At 51.4% G+C, this 18,610-nt stretch overlaps 1 protein-coding gene across 1 annotated transcript in view; it reads left to right on the forward strand.

The window, feature by feature from the left end:
- The first annotated feature begins 264 nt into the window (after positions 1-264).
- LOC140192205 (papilin-like) overlaps positions 265-18,610 on the forward strand; it is a 32,923-nt gene continuing 14,577 nt past the window's right edge. Inside the window, exons 1-4 of the mRNA XM_072249928.1 lie at positions 265-344; positions 1,413-1,582; positions 12,441-12,549; positions 18,231-18,391. Coding sequence (XP_072106029.1) covers positions 265-344; positions 1,413-1,582; positions 12,441-12,549; positions 18,231-18,391 — 520 coding nt within the window. The remainder of the gene's footprint in view (positions 345-1,412; positions 1,583-12,440; positions 12,550-18,230; positions 18,392-18,610) is intronic.

An 18,610-nucleotide genomic window follows, 5' to 3' on the forward strand; every position in this document is an offset into this window, starting at 1 on the left:
GAGGGGTGAAAAAGATCAGCTGGTTGATCGTTTGGCAACAACAACCTTGCACTCAGCATCAGTGATCTAAGGAATTGATTGTGGACTTCAGGAAGGGGAAGTCGAGGGAGCACACACCAGTCCTCGTCAGGGGATCAGGAGTGGAAAAGGTGAGATAAGTTCCTGGGTGTCAACATGTCTGAAGATCTATCCTGGGCCCAACATATAGATGCAATTAAATAGAAGCCATGACAGAAACTATTTTTCTTTAGAAGTTTGACGGGAATGGGTTTGTCATCAAAAATACTCATAAATTCCTACAGATGTACCGTGGAGAGCTTTCTAACCGGCTGCACCACTGTCAGGTATGGAGGAGCCGCTGCACAGCCAGAGCGGCAGAAAGTTGTGAACTCAGCCAGCCCCATCATGAGCACTAGTCTCCCTGGCACCGAGCACATGCCTCGAAAAAGCAGCATTCATCATTAAAGACCCAGGACATGCCCACTTCTCAAGGAGGAGGTACGGGAGACTGAAGACACACACTCAGTGTTTCAAGAACAGGAACTTCCTCAGTTCTTTTTCCACTGTCTTTCTGCACTACTTCCTAATTTAATGTTTTTATTTGCTCATTATACAGTAGTTTTTATTATTATGTGTTGTAATGTACCACCGGCACAAAACAACAACATATGCCAGTGATATTAAACCTGATTCTGATACAAGGGCACGGCCTGGATGAGAGGGTATTTACTATAAGGAGAAGTTGGACAAACTAGGATTGTTTTCTCATGACCAACAGAGCCTGCGGGGAGACCTGACAGGAGATTATAAAATTATGGGGCAAAGGTAGAGTAGAGTTTTCCCATATGTCTCTTACTAAGAGGTGACAAGGGGGAAGTTCAAAGGAATGAGTGTCTAACTGAGAGAGTGCAGGTGCTTGGAATGTGCTGTCAGACAGGCGGGAGCAGATATGTTTCAAAAGCACGGAGACTGGCACATGGATAGACACAGAATGGAGGGATATGGACATTGTCACAGAGACTGGCACATGGGTAGGCACAGAATGGAGGGATATGGACATTGTCACAGAGACTGGCACATGGGTATACACAGAATGGAGGGATATGGACATTGTCTGCACAGGACGGATTCATTTATTTAGGCATTTATTTACTAATTTAATTAGTTTGGAACAACACTCGGGGCCGAAGGACCTGTTCCAGGTGGACATAGTAAATCCACTGGGCAGCAAGCTGAGGTGAAGGTGAACAGGTGTTGGTTTCAATGGTGTTGACAATCTCAGTGAGCAGTACACGAGGGAGAACTCCTGCTCTTCCTCAGGTACTGAAAGCTACAGGGGCACGATCCAAGATAACTGCTCTCTGAGAATGGGGTCCTTGTTTAATCTGAGGGCTGTACTGACTTGGGGTAAGTGATCATTTTGTTCTTTTCCTGATCAATCTCTGTTCTGGTAGGCACAGCAAACTTTCCGACGACTCACTGGTGATCAGCAAGGTTCGGCAGCAAGACGCTGGGTTGTATACCTGTCAAGCATCGAACGGACGGGACCAAGATGTTCGCCAAGTTGAGCTAAAGGTCCAAGGTAGTGTTGATGTGGTCATGTTAGACGTCAAAGCAGGAACCTCTCAGGCGGAAGGACCACGGTCTGTTAGAGGAGCTTGGCCGGTTGGGCTCATCTGTGGGGAGGGGGGAGGTGTTTTGGGTCAAGACCCTGCATCAGTCCTGGTGTAGATTACAGCATTGGTAGTGTCTTCTATGTCCCCCAGTGATGGGACTGCTCCCATGCAGTGAAATTGCATGACAGAAACAGACCAGCTGATGCATACTGACTTAGATATGTATCTGAGCTAGACCTGTTTGCCTATATTTATCCTCAGCGGCCACTCTGTTAGGTACCTCCTGTATGTTCATGGTCTTCTGCTGCTGTAGTCCATCCACTTTAAGATTCGATGTGCTGTGTGTTCAAAGGTGCCTTCCTGCACACAACTGTTGTAACGTGTGGTTGTTTGAACTGTTGTCACCTTCCTGTCAGCTTGAACCAGTCTGGCCATTCTCCTCTGACCTCTCTCATTAACAAGGCATTTTCACCCACCGAACTGCCACTCCCTGGATGTCTTCTGTTTCTTGCACCGTTCTTTGTAAACTTTAGGGAGGGACTGTGTAAGTGGACGGTGGCTTTGGGTCAGCAGGCTTGGATGAGAACATGTGCAGGCGTTTGAGAAGCTGGAGGCATACCAAGTGTAGGCGGGACAGTAGTTCAGGCAGTGGAATGCTCCTCCTAAATGACGTGGTACCTAACAGTCTGGGTGATGACTACATCTGCAGGAATTGCACCCAACTTCAGCTTATGACTGACAACATTAAGGAGCTGGAGCTGGGCACACACAGGACCACATGGAAAACTGAAAACTTCATTTTACTGAGGTGCTCACATCCAGAGTGCATGCTTCAGAAAGTAGATGGGGGACCACCAGGAGTAAGGAGAGATCATTGGAGCAGTAGCTATGATCTTTGAATCCTCTCTGGCTGCAGGGGAGGTGCCGAAGGATTGGAGAATGGCAAATGTAGTTCCCTTGTTTAAAAAAGGTAATAGGGAGAATCCTGGGAACTATAGACTGATGAATCTTATGTCAGTGGTCTGTAAACTATTGGAAAGGATTCTTAAGGTTAGGATCTACGAGCATTTGGAGAAGTACAGTCTACTCAAGGATAGTCAACATGGCTTTGTGAAGGATAGGTCGTGCCTCACGAGCCTAATTGAATTTTTTGAAGCGGTAACAAAAGAAATTGATGAGGGTAGGGCAATAGATGTGGTCTACATGGATTTTAGCAAGGCGTTTGACAAGGTCCCCCACGAGAAACTCGTCCAGAAAGTCATGAGGCATGGGATCAGTGGAACCTTGGCTGTTTGGATAAAAAATTGGTTTACAGGAAGAAAGCAGAGGGTAGTAGTGGAAGGAAAGTATTCTGCTTGGAGTTCGGTGACTAGTGGAATGCCGCAAGGATCTGTCCCGGGACCCCTGCTCTTTGTGATTTTTATAAATGACCTGAATAAAGAGGCAGAAGGATGGGTGAGTAAGTTTGCGGATGACACGAAGATTGGAGGAGTTGTGGATGGAGCTGTAGGTTGTCAAATGTTACAAGAGGATATAGACAGGATACAGAGTTGGGCAGAAAAGTGGCAGATGGAGTTCAATCCAGATAAGTGTGAGGTGATGCATTTTGGAAGGACAAACCAGAAGGCTGAATACAGGGTTAATGGTCGGTTATTTAAGTGTGTGGATGAACAGAGGAACCTTGGGGTTCAAATCCATATATCCTTCAAGGTTGCTGCACGGGTTGATAGGATAGTTAAGAAGGCCTATGGAATGCTCGACTTCATTAATGGGGGATTGAGTTCAAGAGTAGAGAGGTCATGTTGCAACTCCACAAATCTCTGGTGAGACCACACTTAGAGTGTTCAGTTCTGGTCACCTCATTATAGGAAGGATGTGGAAGCTATGGAGAGGGTGCAGAGGAGACTTACCAGGATGTTGCCTGGATTGGAAAACAAGTCTTATGAGGCAAGGTTAGCAGATCTGGGACTTTTCTCTTTGTAGCGTAGAAGGATGAGAGGGGACTTGACAGAGGTCTGCAAGATTATGAGAGGCATAGATAGGGTGGATAGCCAGTACCTGTTTCCCAGGGCACGAATAGCAAACACCAGAGGGCATATGTACAAAGTTAAGGAAGGGAAGTTTAGGGGAGACATCAGGGGTAAGTTTTTTACACAGAGGGTTGTGGGTGCCTGGAATGACTTGCCAGGGATGGTGGTGGAGGCTAAAACATTAGAGGTGTTTAAGAGCCTCTTGGACAGGCACATGGATGAAAGAAAAATAGAGGGTTACGGGGTAGTGTGGGTTTAGTATGTTTTCTTAAAGGCATATATGGATTGGCACAACATGGAGGGTGGAAGGGCCTGTACTGTGCTGTAGTATTCTAGTGTCTAGTAGATGGGTGACCACCAGAAGTAAGGGAGAGTAGATGGGTGACCAGGAGAAGTAAGGGAGAGTAGATGGGTAACCACGGGAAGTAAAGGAGAGTACATGGGTGACCACGAGAAGTAAGGGAGAGTAGATGGGAGACCACGAGAAGTAAGGGAGAGTAGATGGGAGACCACGAGAAGTAAGGGAGAGTAGATGGGTGACCACGAGAAGTAAGGGAGAGTAGATGGGTGACCATGAGAAGTAAGGGAGAGTAGATGGGAGACCAGGAGAAGTAAGGGAGAGTAGATGGGAGACCAGGAGAAGTAAGGGAGAGTAGATGGGTGACCACCAGGAGAAGTAAGGGAGAGTAGATGGGAGACCAGGAGAAGTAAGGGAGAGTAGATGGGAGACCAGGAGAAGTAAGGGAGAGTAGATGGGTGACCACCAGGAGAAGTAAGGGAGAGTAGATGGGAGACCAGGAGAAGTAAGGGGAGTAAGCAGTCAGCAAAGGGTTCCACTATGGTCATTCCCTCAGCAACAAGTATGCCCTTTTGGAACTGCCGGGTGGGGTGACTTATCAGGCCACATTAGCAGCAGCAGCCAGGTCAATGGCACTGTAGCCGGCTCGGCAGCTCAGCAGGGAAGGGTAAAGTAGTGATAGGAGACTCAATAGTTAGAGGGATGGACAGGAGATTCTGTGGCTGCAAAAGGGAAGCCAGGGTGGTATGTTATCTCCCAGATGCTCGGTCCAGCAAAACTCTGGGAAATTGCAATCTCTTGCCAAAAGAGTGCTCACAACAGACCTAGACCATTTATTTCAAACTCTTTGTCACTTCCACATCACTGCTCCTCTTTCTACCATCCTTGAGAACTTGGTAATGAGATACATTCGAAACAGAAATAGGTAGGTTAACAAGTTAGGTAATTGACAGAAAGAGGCTGTAGAGGGCTATGGATAAGTTACCTGAGTGGATAAGAAGTTGGCAGATGCACTATAATGTAGGAAAGTGTGAGGTTATCCACTTTGGAAGGAAGAGTGAAAAGTATTGTTTAAATGGAGTGAACTGCAGATGTTGTAGAATAAAAGAATCAGATTGCAGTGTGTTGACATATGAAATTCTAGCAAGTAATGAGGAAAGTTGATGCAAGCTGTGTAATTTTTGATGCAGTTTGGCACTGGTGAGGCTGCACCTGGAGAACTTTGTGCAGGTTTTGGTCTCCATATTTCATAAAGGATGCCAAGAGCTTTAAGGACATTGACTGTGCTACATGTGCTCCCCCCAACAACCACCCCCTCCCCCAACCCTGCAGTCTCTGAACTGGAAGTTGTGGGATTCAGAGCTGCCTCACAGGAGCAGGCTGACAACCTCTCTGGCAGTCAAGGTGTGCACAGTCAGACCTTGGATAAATTACTAGAGATCCTTTCAAAGACCAGCTCTCCCTCACCTCCCAGGTGAGGAAGCATCAGAGAGTTTGTTCAACTTGGCTATGCAGGAGGTAGGCTCCAACAGATAGGCCTCAAGGCCTGTAAACTCTTAGTTAGGGTCATGGTAAGTGCAAGTTTGGTGAGCGGGAAGGCCTGTTTCTGCACCATTATCCGTTTCTGCTCCGTTACCGGTTTCTGCTCCGTTACCGGTTTCTGCACCGTTACCCGTTTCTGCTCCGTTACCCGTTTCTGCTCCGTTACCGGTTTCTGCTCCGTTACCGGTTTCTGCACCGTTACCCGTTTCTGCTCCGTTACCGGTTTCTGCTCCGTTACCGGTTTCTGCACCGTTGTCCGTTTCTGCACCGTTGTCCGTTTCTGCACCGTTGCCCGTTTCTGCACCGTTACCCGTTTCTGCTCCGTTACCCGTTTCTGCTCCGTTACCCGTTTCTGCACCGTTACCCGTTTCTGCTCCGTTACCCGTTTCTGCTCCGTTACCCGTTTCTGCACCGTTACCCGTTTCTGCTCCGTTACCCGTTTCTGCTCCGTTACCGGTTTCTGCACCGTTACCCGTTTCTGCACCGTTACCCGTTTCTGCTCCGTTACCCGTTTCTGCTCCGTTACCGGTTTCTGCACCGTTACCCGTTTCTGCTCCGTTACCGGTTTCTGCTCCGTTACCGGTTTCTGCACCGTTGTCCGTTTCTGCACCGTTGTCCGTTTCTGCTCCGTTACCCGTTTCTGCTCCGTTACCCGTTTCTGCTCCGTTACCCGTTTCTGCTCCGTTACCCGTTTCTGCACCGTTACCCGTTTCTGCTCCGTTACCGGTTTCTGCACCGTTACCCGTTTCTGCTCCGTTACCGGTTTCTGCTCCGTTACCGGTTTCTGCACCGTTGTCCGTTTCTGCACCGTTGTCCGTTTCTGCACCGTTGCCCGTTTCTGCACCGTTACCCGTTTCTGCTCCGTTACCCGTTTCTGCTCCGTTACCCGTTTCTGCTCTGTTACCCGTTTCTGCACCGTTACCCGTTTCTGCTCCGTTACCCGTTTCTGCTTCGTTACCCGTTTCTGCACCGTTACCCGTTTCTGCTCCGTTACCTGTTTCTGCTCCGTTACCCGTTTCTGCACCGTTACCCGTTTCTGCTCCGTTACCCGTTTCTGCACCGTTACCAGTTTCTGCTCCGTTACCGGTTGTGTGCTATTGAGGATGTACTGGTGTTCAGTGGAGCCTTGTGATGACTGCTGGGATGGCAGGTTTGTCATATCAGAGATTAGAGGGAGAGAGGTGATCTCACTGAGAGGTATCTGGGAGTGTGGGCAGCAAGGATTTAGCCCTGGCTGAGGCATCCAGAGCCAGGGTCACTGTCTCAGAATAAGAGTTGGGCATTTCGGGCAGAGACGGGGATAAATTCCTACACCCTAAGACTGGTGGGTCTTTGGAATTCTCTCCCTTAGTGGTAAGGCCTCCAGCAGAAGGCAAAAGATCAGGAGACTCAGGCATTCCAGGCCTGGAGAGGTGGAATTGTTCCCAGAAAATGCTGCAAACTAGCACCGTCCCTTCAGCGATCTTGCCATGAGGTGAGTAGGTGTGACAGTATGAATCACCCCTTGCTCTGTCCATTGTTGTAACGTTACTCAACCATTCACATCTGCCTGTGGGAACACACTCCTCCTACCTGTGATTGCCCAGTGTCACTTGTTGCACTTAATATAAAATGTAACCTCTTGTATTGTTTAACCCAGAGCTGGGATACCTGAAGTTCGATTTTTCACAGTTATTTAATTTTACATACATTGCCCCTCCGTGTTTAATATGCAGTGTTACTCTAGGATGGGGAATCCCTCCAACGAAGGGAATTTTGCCCCAATAGTCCCCTCTCCTGGAAAGCTGAGGCTGGAGTAACCAGTGTCTGTGGAAACTGCAATCAGTAGGGCTGGATGTCCCACCATATATTCTGCATTTGGGGTGGGTGCTCTCTCTGCACAGCACTGGCAGACTCTGGTCTGCAAAGATTGTGCTTCACGTCAGAGCTTGCATCATAGCAGGTGACGTCGGGATAAGAGTCACGTGACCCAGTAGAGTGACCCCCCCCCCCCCGACGCCTTTCCCTGCCCTTCTGTGATAGAGGGGCGAGGGTCACACCCTGAGGACAATCTCGAAGACACAGATCTGGTGGGAGCAGGAACTCGTCGCACTGCCGTTCCCATCCCCCCTATCGGTGTTCCGGCGATGGAGCTCATCGCACTGTCGTTCCCATTCCTGTCGCTGTTCCGGCGATGGAGCTCATCGCACTGCCGTTCCCATTCCTGTCGTTGTTCCGGCGATGGAGCTGATGGCACTGCCATTCCCATTCCCCCCTGTCGCTGTTCCGGCGATGGAGCTGATGGCACTGCCATTCCCATTCCCCCCTGTCGCTGTTCCGGCGATGGAGCTCATCGCACTGCCGTTCCCATTCCCTCCTATCACTGTTCCGGCGTTGGAGCTCGTCGCACTGCCGTTCCCATTCCTGTCGTTGTTCCGGCGATGGAGCTGATGGCACTGCCATTCCCATTCCCCCCTGTCGCTGTTCCGGCGATGGAGCTGATGGCACTGCCATTCCCATTCCTGTCGCTGTTCCAGCGATGGAGCTGATGGCACTGCCGTTCCCATTCCCCCCTGTCGCTGTTCCGGCGATGGAGCTCGTCGCACTGCCGTTCCCATTCCTGTCGCTGTTCCGGCGATGGAGCTGATGGCACTGCCATTCCCATTCCTGTCGCTGTTCCGGCGATGGAGCTGATGGCACTGCCATTCCCATTCCCCCCTGTCGCTGTTCCGGCGATGGAGCTCATCGCACTGCCGTTCCCATTCCCTCCTATCACTGTTCCGGCGTTGGAGCTCGTCGCACTGCCGTTCCCATTCCTGTCGTTGTTCCGGCGATGGAGCTGATGGCACTGCCATTCCCATTCCCCCCTGTCGCTGTTCCGGCGATGGAGCTGATGGCACTGCCATTCCCATTCCTGTCGCTGTTCCAGCGATGGAGCTGATGGCACTGCCGTTCCCATTCCCCCCTGTCGCTGTTCCGGCGATGGAGCTCGTCGCACTGCCGTTCCCATTCCTGTCGCTGTTCCGGCGATGGAGCTGATGGCACTGCCATTCCCATTCCTGTCGCTGTTCCGGCGATGGAGCTGATGGCACTGCCATTCCCATTCCCCCCTGTCGCTGTTCCGGCGATGGAGCTCATCGCACTGCCGTTCCCATTCCTGTCGCTGTTCAGGCGTTGGATCTCATCGCACTGCCGTTCCCATTCCCTCCTATCACTGTTCCGGCGTTGGAGCTCGTCGCACTGCCGTTCCCATTCCTGTCGTTGTTCCAGCGATGGAGCTGATGGCACTGCCATTCCCATTCCCCCCTGTCGCTGTTCCAGCGATGGAGCTGATGGCACTGCCATTCCCATTCCCCCCTGTCGCTGTTCCGGCGATGGAGCTCGTCGCACTGCCGTTCCCATTCCTGTCGCTGTTCCGGCGATGGAGCTGATGGCACTGCCATTCCCATTCCCCCCTGTCGCTGTTCCGGCGATGGAGCTCATCGCACTGCCGTTCCCATTCCCTCCTATCACTGTTCCGGCGTTGGAGCTCGTCGCACTGCCGTTCCCATTCCTGTCGTTGTTCCGGCGATGGAGCTGATGGCACTGCCATTCCCATTCCCCCCTGTCGCTGTTCTGGCGATGGAACTCATCGCACTGCCGTTCCCATTACCCTCTGTCGCTGTTCCGGCGATGGAACCCATCGCACTGCCGTTCCCATTCCTGTCGCTGTTCCGGCGATGGAGCTCATCGCTGTGCCATTCCCATTCCTGTCGTTGTTCTGGCGATAGAGCTCATCGCACTGCCGTTCCGATTCCTGTCGATGTTCCGATGATGGAGCTCATGGCACTGCTGTTCCCATTCATGTCGCTGTTCCGGCGATGAGGCTCGTCAGACTGCCGTTCCCATTCCCCCCGTCGCTGTTCCGGCGATGGAACTCATCGCACTGCCGTTCCTATTCCCTCCTATCGCTGTTCCGGCGATGGAACTCATCGCACTGCCGTTCGCATTCCCCCATCACTGTTCCGGCGATGGAACTCATCGCACTGCCGTTCCCATTCCTTCCTATCGCTGTTTTGGCGATGGAACTCGTCACACTGCCGTTCCCATTTCCTCCTATCGGTGTTCCGGCGATGGAACACGTCGCACTGCCGTTCCCATTCCCTCCTATCGCTGTTCCGGCGATGGAACTCATCGCACTGCCGTTCGCATTCCCCCATCACTGTTCCGGCGATGGAACTCATCGCACTGCCGTTCCCATTCCTTCCTATCGCTGTTTTGGCGATGGAACTCGTCACACTGCTGTTCCCATTTCCTCCTCTCGCTGTTCCGGCATTGGAGCTCGTTGCATTGCCGTTCCCATTCCTCTCGCTGTTCCGGCGTTGGAGCTCGTCGCACTGCCGTTTCCATTCCTCTCGCTGTTCCGGCTTTGGAGCTCGTCGCACTGCCGTTCCCATTCCCTCCTATTGGTGTTCCGGCGATAGAACACGTCACACTCCTGTTCCCATTCCCCTGTCGCTGTTCCGGCGATGGAGCTTGTCGCACTGCCGTTCCCATTCCTCTCGCTGTTCAGGCGTTGGAGCTCGTCGCACTGCTGTTTGCATTCCTGTCGGTGTTCTGGCGATGGAGCTCGTCGCACTGCCGTTCCCATTCCCCTGGGTCGCTGATCCGGCGAAGGAGCTCGTCACACTGCCATTCCCATTCCCCCCTGTCGCTGTTCTGGTGTTGGAGCTCATCGCACTGCCGTTCCCATTCCCCTCTGTCGCTGTTCCGGCGATGGAGCTCATCGATCTGCCATTCCCACTCCTGTCGCTGTTCCGGCGATGGAGCTCATCACAATGCCGTTCCCATTCCTGTCGCTGTTCTGGTGATGGAACTCTTCGCACTGCCGTTCCCATTCCCCCCGTCGCTGTTCCGGTGATGGAACTTATCGCACTGCCGTTCCCATTCCTTCCTATCGCTGTTCCGGCGATGGAACTGGTCGCATTGCCGTTTCCATTCCTGTCGCTGTTCCGGGGATGGAACTCATCACACTGCCGTTCCTATTCCTGTCGCTGTTCCGGGGATGGAACTCATTGCACTGCCGTTCCCATTCCCTCCTATCGCTGTTCTGGCGATGGATCTGGTCGCATTGCCGTTTCCATTCCTGTTGCTGTTCCGGCTTTGGAGCTCATCGCACTGCCATTCCCATTCCCCCCTGTCACTGTTCTGGCGATCGTGCTCATCGCACTGCCGTTCCCATTCCCCTCTGTCGCTGTTCCGGCGATGGAACTCATCGCACTGCCGTTCCCATTCCCCTCTGTCGCTGTTCCGGCGATGGATCTCGTCGCACTGCCGTTCCCATTCCCCTCTGTCGCTGTTCCGGCGATGGAACCCATCGCACTGCCATTCCCATTCCTGTGTCTGTTCCGGTGATGGAACCCATCGCACTGTCGTTCCCATTCCTGTCGCTGTTCCGGCGATGGAGCTCATCACACTGCTGTTCCTATTCCTGTCGATATTCCAGCCATGGAGCTCATCGCACTGCCGTTCCCATTCCTGTCGCTGTTCCGGCGATGGAGCTCATCGCACTGCTGTTCGCATTCCCCCCTGTCACTGTTCCGGCGATGGAACTCATCGCATGCCGTTCCCATTCCTGTCGCTGTTCCGGCGATGGAGCTCATCACACTGCTGTTCCTATTCCTGTCGATATTCCAGCCATGGAGCTCATCGCACTGCCGTTCCCATTCCTGTCACTGTTCCGGCGATGGAGCTCATCGCACTGCTGTTCGCATTCCCCCCTGTCACTGTTCCGGCGATGGAACTCATCGCATGCCGTTCCCATTCCTGTCGCTGTTCCGGCGATGGAGCTCATGGCACTGCTGTTCCCATTCCTGTCGATGTTCCGGCGATGATGCTCGTCGGACTGCCGTTCCCATTCCCTCCTATCGGTGTTCCGGCGATAGAACACGTCGCACTCCCGTTCTCATTCCCCCTGTCGCTGATACCCGGCGATGGAACTCGTCGCACTGCCGTTTCCATTCCCTCCTATCGCTGTTTCGGCGATGGAACTCATCGCACTGTCGTTCCCATTCCTGTCGCTGTTCCGGCGATGGAGCTCATCACACTGCTGTTCCTATTCCTGTCGATATTCCAGCCATGGAGCTCATTGCACTGCCGTTCCCATTCCTGTCGCTGTTCCGGCGATGGAGCTCATCGCACTGCTGTTCGCATTCCCCCCTGTCACTGTTCCGGCGATGGAACTCATCGCATGCCGTTCCCATTCCTGTCGCTGTTCCGGCGATGGAGCTCATGGCACTGCTGTTCCCATTCCTGTCGATGTTCCGGCGATGATGCTCGTCGGACTGCCGTTGGCATTCCCCCCTCTGTCGCTGTTCCGGTGATGGAGCTCATCGCACTGCCGTTCCCATTCCCTCCTATCGCTGTTTCGGCGATAGAACTCTTCGCACTGCCGTTCCCATTCCTGTCGCTGTTTCGGCGATGGAACTCGTCGCACTGCCGTTTCCATTCCTGTCGCTGTTCCGGCGATGGAACTCGTCGCACTGCCGTTCCCATTCCCTCCTATCGCTGTTTCGGCGATGGAACTCATCGCACTGCCGTTCCCATTCCTGTCGCTGTTCCGGCGATGGAACTCGTCGCACTGCCGTTCCCATTCCCTCCTATCGCTGTTCCGGTGATGGAACTCATCGCATTGCCGTTCCCATTCCTGTCACTGTTCCGGTGATGGAGCTAATCGCACTGCCGTTCCCATTCCTGTCGCTGTTCCGGCGATGGAGCTGATGGCACTGCCGTTCCCATTCCTGTCGCTGTTCCGGTGATGGAGCTAATCGCACTGCCGTTCCCATTCCTGCTGCTGCCGGTGTTCCTGTTCCATCTGCCACCAGCTTTTAAGCTGCTGGGCACACCAGCGTGTATTCTTTCCTGTGGATGAGCAGGGGTGGTCGGGGTTCTGAACTGTGTTTCCAGAGGTACTAACACAACCTCTGTCTTGGTCAGGTGAACTGGAGATTACTGAGCCTCCACGGAATTTGGATGTGACCTTGGGAGGACGCGCCGAGCTTTCCTGTGTGGTGTCTGACAGCCGAGCGCACGTGCGATGGACCAGGTAAACTGGGACAGGCGGTCTAGGGCAAGCACACTGAACCCCACACTGGGGAAGATTGTCCTGTCCTGGTGGCCCCCACCCTGGGGAATTGTTCCTGAACAGTGATCCAATCAGCTCTCACTGAGCACCATGACACAACGGGAGGGAAATGTGGGGTTGATGTATGGAGCTTAGTAAGGGGATCTGGAGGTACTGAGTGATGTATGGGGAAGAGGGAGGGACGGGGCTAAGATATTGGGGTGCTGTCTTAGTGTAATTACTAATAGTTACATGCTGTAAATATTGCTGGTTATTAATCTACACTCTAGTCCCACCACTCCTTCAGGTAGAATTCACCAAGTGGTCTGACTCTCCCCAGCCAACATAACCCATGCAGAGGCTCTGCCATGTTTGGTAGGGCAGCTTTCTGTGCCCCAGGCTAGGTTCCCTGGCAGGATGTGAACAAGCATGGATACCCCAGCCCAAGTCCCTCCTCATTCTCATTAGCCTCCGTAAGGGTAGGAGATCACGGAAAGGAGACAAGAATGTGCAGAGACCCCGTGAAGACCTACAACATTGCACTGGATCCTGAGAATTCTCATTCCTTGACCTCTCATGGTGATGGACACAGGCTAGGGTAGTTCACCTCACCGCCTGCTCCTACTCCTGACTCATTTGTGGGGGAAAGAGTCCAGACTGTCCACAGGCTTGATGCCAGGCTCCCTGACCAAGCCATCAGAGCTCCCAATGGGCAGAGATTTCAGGAAGAAAAAGGGAATATTTTTCCGCAGAGTCTCCTTGTGAGAAAAAAACAGAAGCCGTTCCCAACTGGCTCCTGGGATCCTCTGGCCGGTGACCGATGGTGGTTTTCGAAGAGGGGTTGGGATGGTGAGGGATTCATACCTCAGGATCAGGCGGAGCTCCGTGCAAACAGTGGAAGGACTGGACAACCACCCTAACTCACCCCCTCAGTCCCCTCCTGCTCCACCTCACAAAGGATCAGGCCCTGATAGTCCACAGATTCACCACTCTCTGTGTGAAGAAGTTTTTCCTCATCTCGGTCCTAAAAGGCTTCCCCTTTATCCTCAAACTGTGACCCCTCGTTTTGGACAGTAAGGCAGAAGGGCTGAAATGTGTGTACCTCAATGCAAGAAGTATCAGGAACAAAGGTGATGAACGGAGAGCTTGGATACATACATGGAATTATGATTAGTGGCCATTACAGAGACTTGGCTGGCACCAGGGCAGGAATGGATTCTCAATGTTCCTAGATTTCAGTGCTTTAAAAGGGATAGAGAGGGCAGAAAAAGGGGAGGAGGGGTTTCATTACTGGTCAGGGATACTATTACAGCTACAGAAAGGGTGGGTAATGTAGCAGGATCCTCTTTTAAGTCAGTATGGGTGGAAGTCAGGAACAGGAAGGGAGATGTTACTCTATTGGGGGTATTCTATAGGCCCCCTGGTAGCAGCAGAGATACAGAGGAGCAGATTGGGAGGCAGATTTTGGAAAGGTGCAAAAATAACAGGGTTTTTATCATGGGTGACTTTAACTTCCCTAATATTGATTGGCACCTGATTAGTACCAAGGGTTTAGATAGGGCAGAGTTTGTTAAGTGTGTCCAAAACGGATTCCTGTCACAGTATGTGGACAGGCCAACCTGGGGGAATGCCATACTAGATCTAGTACTAGATAATGATCCGGGTCAGGTCACAGATCTCTCAGTGGGTGAACATCTGGGGGACAGTGACCACCACTCCCTGGCCTTTAGCATTATCATGGAAAAGGATAGAATCAGAGAGGACAGGAAAATTTTTAATTGGGGAAAGGCAAATTATGAGGCTATGAGGCTAGAACTTGCGGGTGTGAATTGGGATGATGTTTTTACAGGGAAATGTACTATGGACATGTGGTCGATGTTTAGAGATCTCTTGCGGGATGATAGGGATAAATTTGTCCCGGTGAGGAAGATAAAGAATGGTAGGGTGAAGAAACCATGGGTGACAAGTGAGGTGGAAAATCTAGTCAGGTGGAAGAAGGCAGCATACATGAGGTTTAGGAAGCAAGGATCAGATGGGTCTATTGCGGAATATAGGGAAGCAAGAGAGGAGCTTAAGAAGGGGCTGAGAAGGGCAAGAAGGGGGCATGAGAAGGCCTTGGTGAGTAGGGTAAAGGAAAACCCCAAGGCATTCTTCAATTATGTGAAGAAAAAAAGGATGACAGGAGTGAAGGTAGGACCGATTAGAGATAAGGTTGGGAACATGTGCCTGGAGGCTGTGGAAGTGAGCGAGGTCCTCAATGAACACTTCTCTTCGGTATTCACCAATGAGAGGGAACTTGATGATGGTGAGGACAACATGAGTGAGGTTGATGTTCTGGAGCATGTTGATATTAAGGGAGAGGAGGTGTTGGAGCTGTGAAAATACATTAGGACAGGTAAGTCCCCGGGGCCTGACGGAATATTCCCCAGGCTGCTCCATGAGGCAAGAGAAGAGATTGCTGAGCCTCTGGCTAGGATCTTTATGTCCTCGTTGTCCACGGGAATGGTACCGGAGGATTGGAGGGAGGCGAATGTTGTCCCCTTGTTCAAAAAAGGTAGTAGGGATAGTCTGGGTAATTATAGACCAGTGAGCCTTACGTCTGTGGTGGGAAAGCTGTTGGAAAAGATTCTTAGAGATAGGATCTATAGGCATTTAGAGAATCATGGCCTGATCAGGGACAGTCAGCATGACTTTGTGAAGGGCAGATCATATCTAACAAGCCTAATAGAGTTCTTTGAGGAGGTGACCAGGCATATCGATGAGGGTAGTGCAGTGGATGTGATCTATATGGATTTCAGTAAGGCATCTGACAAGGTTCCACAGGGTAGGCTTATTCAGAAAGTCAGAAGGCATGGGATCCAGGGAAGTTTGGCCAGGTGGACTCAGAATTGGCTTGCCTGCAGAAGGCAGAGGGTGGTGGTGGAGGGAGTACATTCAGATTGGAGGATTGTGACTAGTGGTGTCCCACAAGGATCTGTTCTGTGACCTCTACTTTTCGTGATTTTTATTAACGACCTGGATGTGGGGGTAGAAGGGTGGGTTGGCAAGTTTGCAGACAACACAAAGGTTGGTGGTGTTGTAGGTAGTGCAGAGGATTGTCAAAGATTGCAGAGAGACATTGATAGGATGCAGGAGTGGGCTGAGAAGTGGCAGATGGAGTTCAACCCGGAGAAGTGTGAGGTGGTACACTTTGGAAGGACAAGCTCCAAGACAGAGTACAAAGTGAATGGCAGGATACTTGGTAGTGTGGAGGAGCAGAGGGATCTCGGGGCACATGTTCACAGATCCCTGAAAGTTGCCTCACAGGTGGATAGGGTAGTTAAGAAAGCTTATGGGGTGTTAGCTTTCATAAGTTGAGGGATAGAGTTTAAGAGTCGCGATGTAATGATGTAGCTCTATAAAACTCTAGTTAGGCCACACTTGGAGTACTGTGTCCAGTTCTGGTCACCTCACTATAGGAAGGATGTGGAAGCACTGGAAAGGGTACAGAGGAGATTTACCAGGATGCTGCCTGGTTTAGAAAGTATGTATTATGATCAGAGATTAAGGGAGCTAGAACTCTTTGGAGAGAAGGAGGATGAGAGGAGACATGATAGAGGTGTAGAAGATAATAAGAGGAATAGATAGAGTGGATAGCCAGTGCCTCTTCCCCAGGGCACCACTGCTCAATACAAGAGGACATGGTTTTAAGGTAAGGGGTGGGAAGTTCAAGGGGGATATTAGGGGAAGGTTTTTTACTCAGAGAGTGGTTGGTGTGTGGACTGCACTGACTGAGTCAGTGGTGGAGGCAGATACACTAGTGAAGTTTAAGAGACTACTAGGCAGGTATATGGAGGAATTTAAGGTGGGGCCTTATATGGGAGGCAGGGTTTGAGGGTCGGCACAATATTGTGGGCCGAAGGGCCTGTACTGCACTGTACTATTCTATGTTCTATGTTCCCCAACGTCAGAAACAATCTTCCTGCATCCAGCCTGTCCAAACCCTTTAGGATTTTATATGTTTCAATAAGATCCCCCCTCAGTCTTCTAAATTCTAGAGAGTATAAACCTAGTCGATCCAGGCTTTCATCATATGAAAGTCCTGCCATCCCAGGAATCAATCTGGTGAACCTTCTTTGTACTCCCTCTATGGCAAGAATGTCTTTCCTCAGATTAGGGGACCAAAACTGCACACAATACTCCAGGTGTGGTCTCACCAAGGCCTTGTGAGAATGTACACCAGATATCATTGAGCAGCTTCAAGTTCCTGGGCATGAACATCTCAGTGGTTCTATCCTGGCCCACCATACTGATGCAATTACAAGGAAGGCACGCCACCAGGAGTTTGAGCAGATCTGGTATGTCGCCGAAGACTGGAGTAAATTTCTGAAGCTGTAGTTCAGTGAGCATTCTGACTGGTTGCATCTCCATCTGGTATGGGCTGTGCAGAGTTGTAGATTCAGCCAGCTCCATGATGAGCACAACTCTCCCCACCATCGACGGCATTTTCAAAAGCAGTGTCTGTCAGTAAGGACCCTCACTGTCTGGGGCATTACGACTATCAGGGAAGAGGCACAGGAGCAGGAAAATGCACACTGGTTGTATCAGGAAGGGCTTTCCCCCTCTGTCGTCAGGTTTCGGAATGGTCCATGAACCCATGAGCACTGCCTCGGTATTTCCTCTTTCCCTCCCTCCCTACCTACCCACTCACTCAGCCAGCCTGTGCTGCTGCCACTACACAACCAGCTTCATGCTTTCTGTCAGTCACAATTACTCTGACTCTGAGGACCCCCACAGGAAGAAGTAGATTCTGTTTTCCCTTTAGTGTGTGATGGGCTGTGGACCCACATTTCTTCCACCTTGCCTTCAAGGAGGTTTGCACTCATACAGGGCGTTGCTCATTAACATCAGTGGCCAACAGCAACGCAGCTAAAATGGGGGTGCATAGCTCCAGGCAAGGTGAGTGTGGGACCCATCTGTATTTTCAGCCATTCGAGTGAGCACAGTGGCGCCAGGATCAGTCAGTACTGTGCCTCTATTCCATGGCCACAACACTGACATCCACTCACAAAACTAAGGGCAACAAAGTCGCCTCCTGCCTCTCCACTCTCTGCAAGGCACAAATCAGGAGTGTGATGGGACCCTCTCCACTGATCTGGTCAGTACAATACTCAAGAACCCAATACCATCCAAGACAAAACAGCAAATCAATTAGCACCCCTTCCCCATCCATTACATCCATTTCCTGCACACCATAGTGTGCATTGGCTAAAAATGCAATCCATTTACTCTCCCAGGTTACCCTGACACCACCTCTACCACCAAGAAGGGCAGGAACAGCAGATGCAGGTGAATGCCATCTCCTGCACGTTCCATCTAAGCCATGCACAATGCGATATTACAATGATATTACCTGTTCTGTATTGCCTCTATAACTCCCCCCCACCCCCCACAGTCCTGCAGTGGTTCGAGGAGGTGGCTCACACCCTCCTCAAGGGTAGTTTGGGTCAGGTCAGACATTCATCCACTGTCCCACACCAGGTCTCATCAGATGCCCAGGCTCTAGAAAGTCTACCTGAATAATGTCTGAAAGCTGAACTGATGTGAGAACAATTTGCTGGCATCTTCCTCAATGAAGAAATGGTGCAGCCAAACTATGATAAGTAGATTTGTTTTTAATGCAGGAATGGGATCCCTGTGAGAGTGGACACCGATCACATCTCCATTTCACCGGGTGGCAGCTTGACCTTACACAACGCTCAGCTGAGAGACGCTGGGACCTACACCTGCAACGCCTACAGCGGATCTCGCTCGGTCAGCGCCAGTGCAGAGCTGACAGTCACATGTGAGTAAGATGAGAGTCTGACAGTCTCTGGTAGTTGTCATAGTGCCCTTGTACAGTGAATGTGCTGTCTCTCTCTGCCTTCCACCGGCAGGGCTGCAATGTGGAGTAGCCGGTTAAGGGAGGAGGCTGAAGCCGCTGACTGATCAGCTCTGGATTCTTGGTAGCACTTCCATCCGACACCTGGCCTCATTTTCTGGCAAAGGCCACACTGTCAGTGAG

Source organism: Mobula birostris, chromosome 1 (assembly GCF_030028105.1).
Source record: "Mobula birostris isolate sMobBir1 chromosome 1, sMobBir1.hap1, whole genome shotgun sequence".
In the NCBI taxonomy this organism is placed as follows: Eukaryota; Metazoa; Chordata; class Chondrichthyes; order Myliobatiformes; family Myliobatidae; genus Mobula; species Mobula birostris.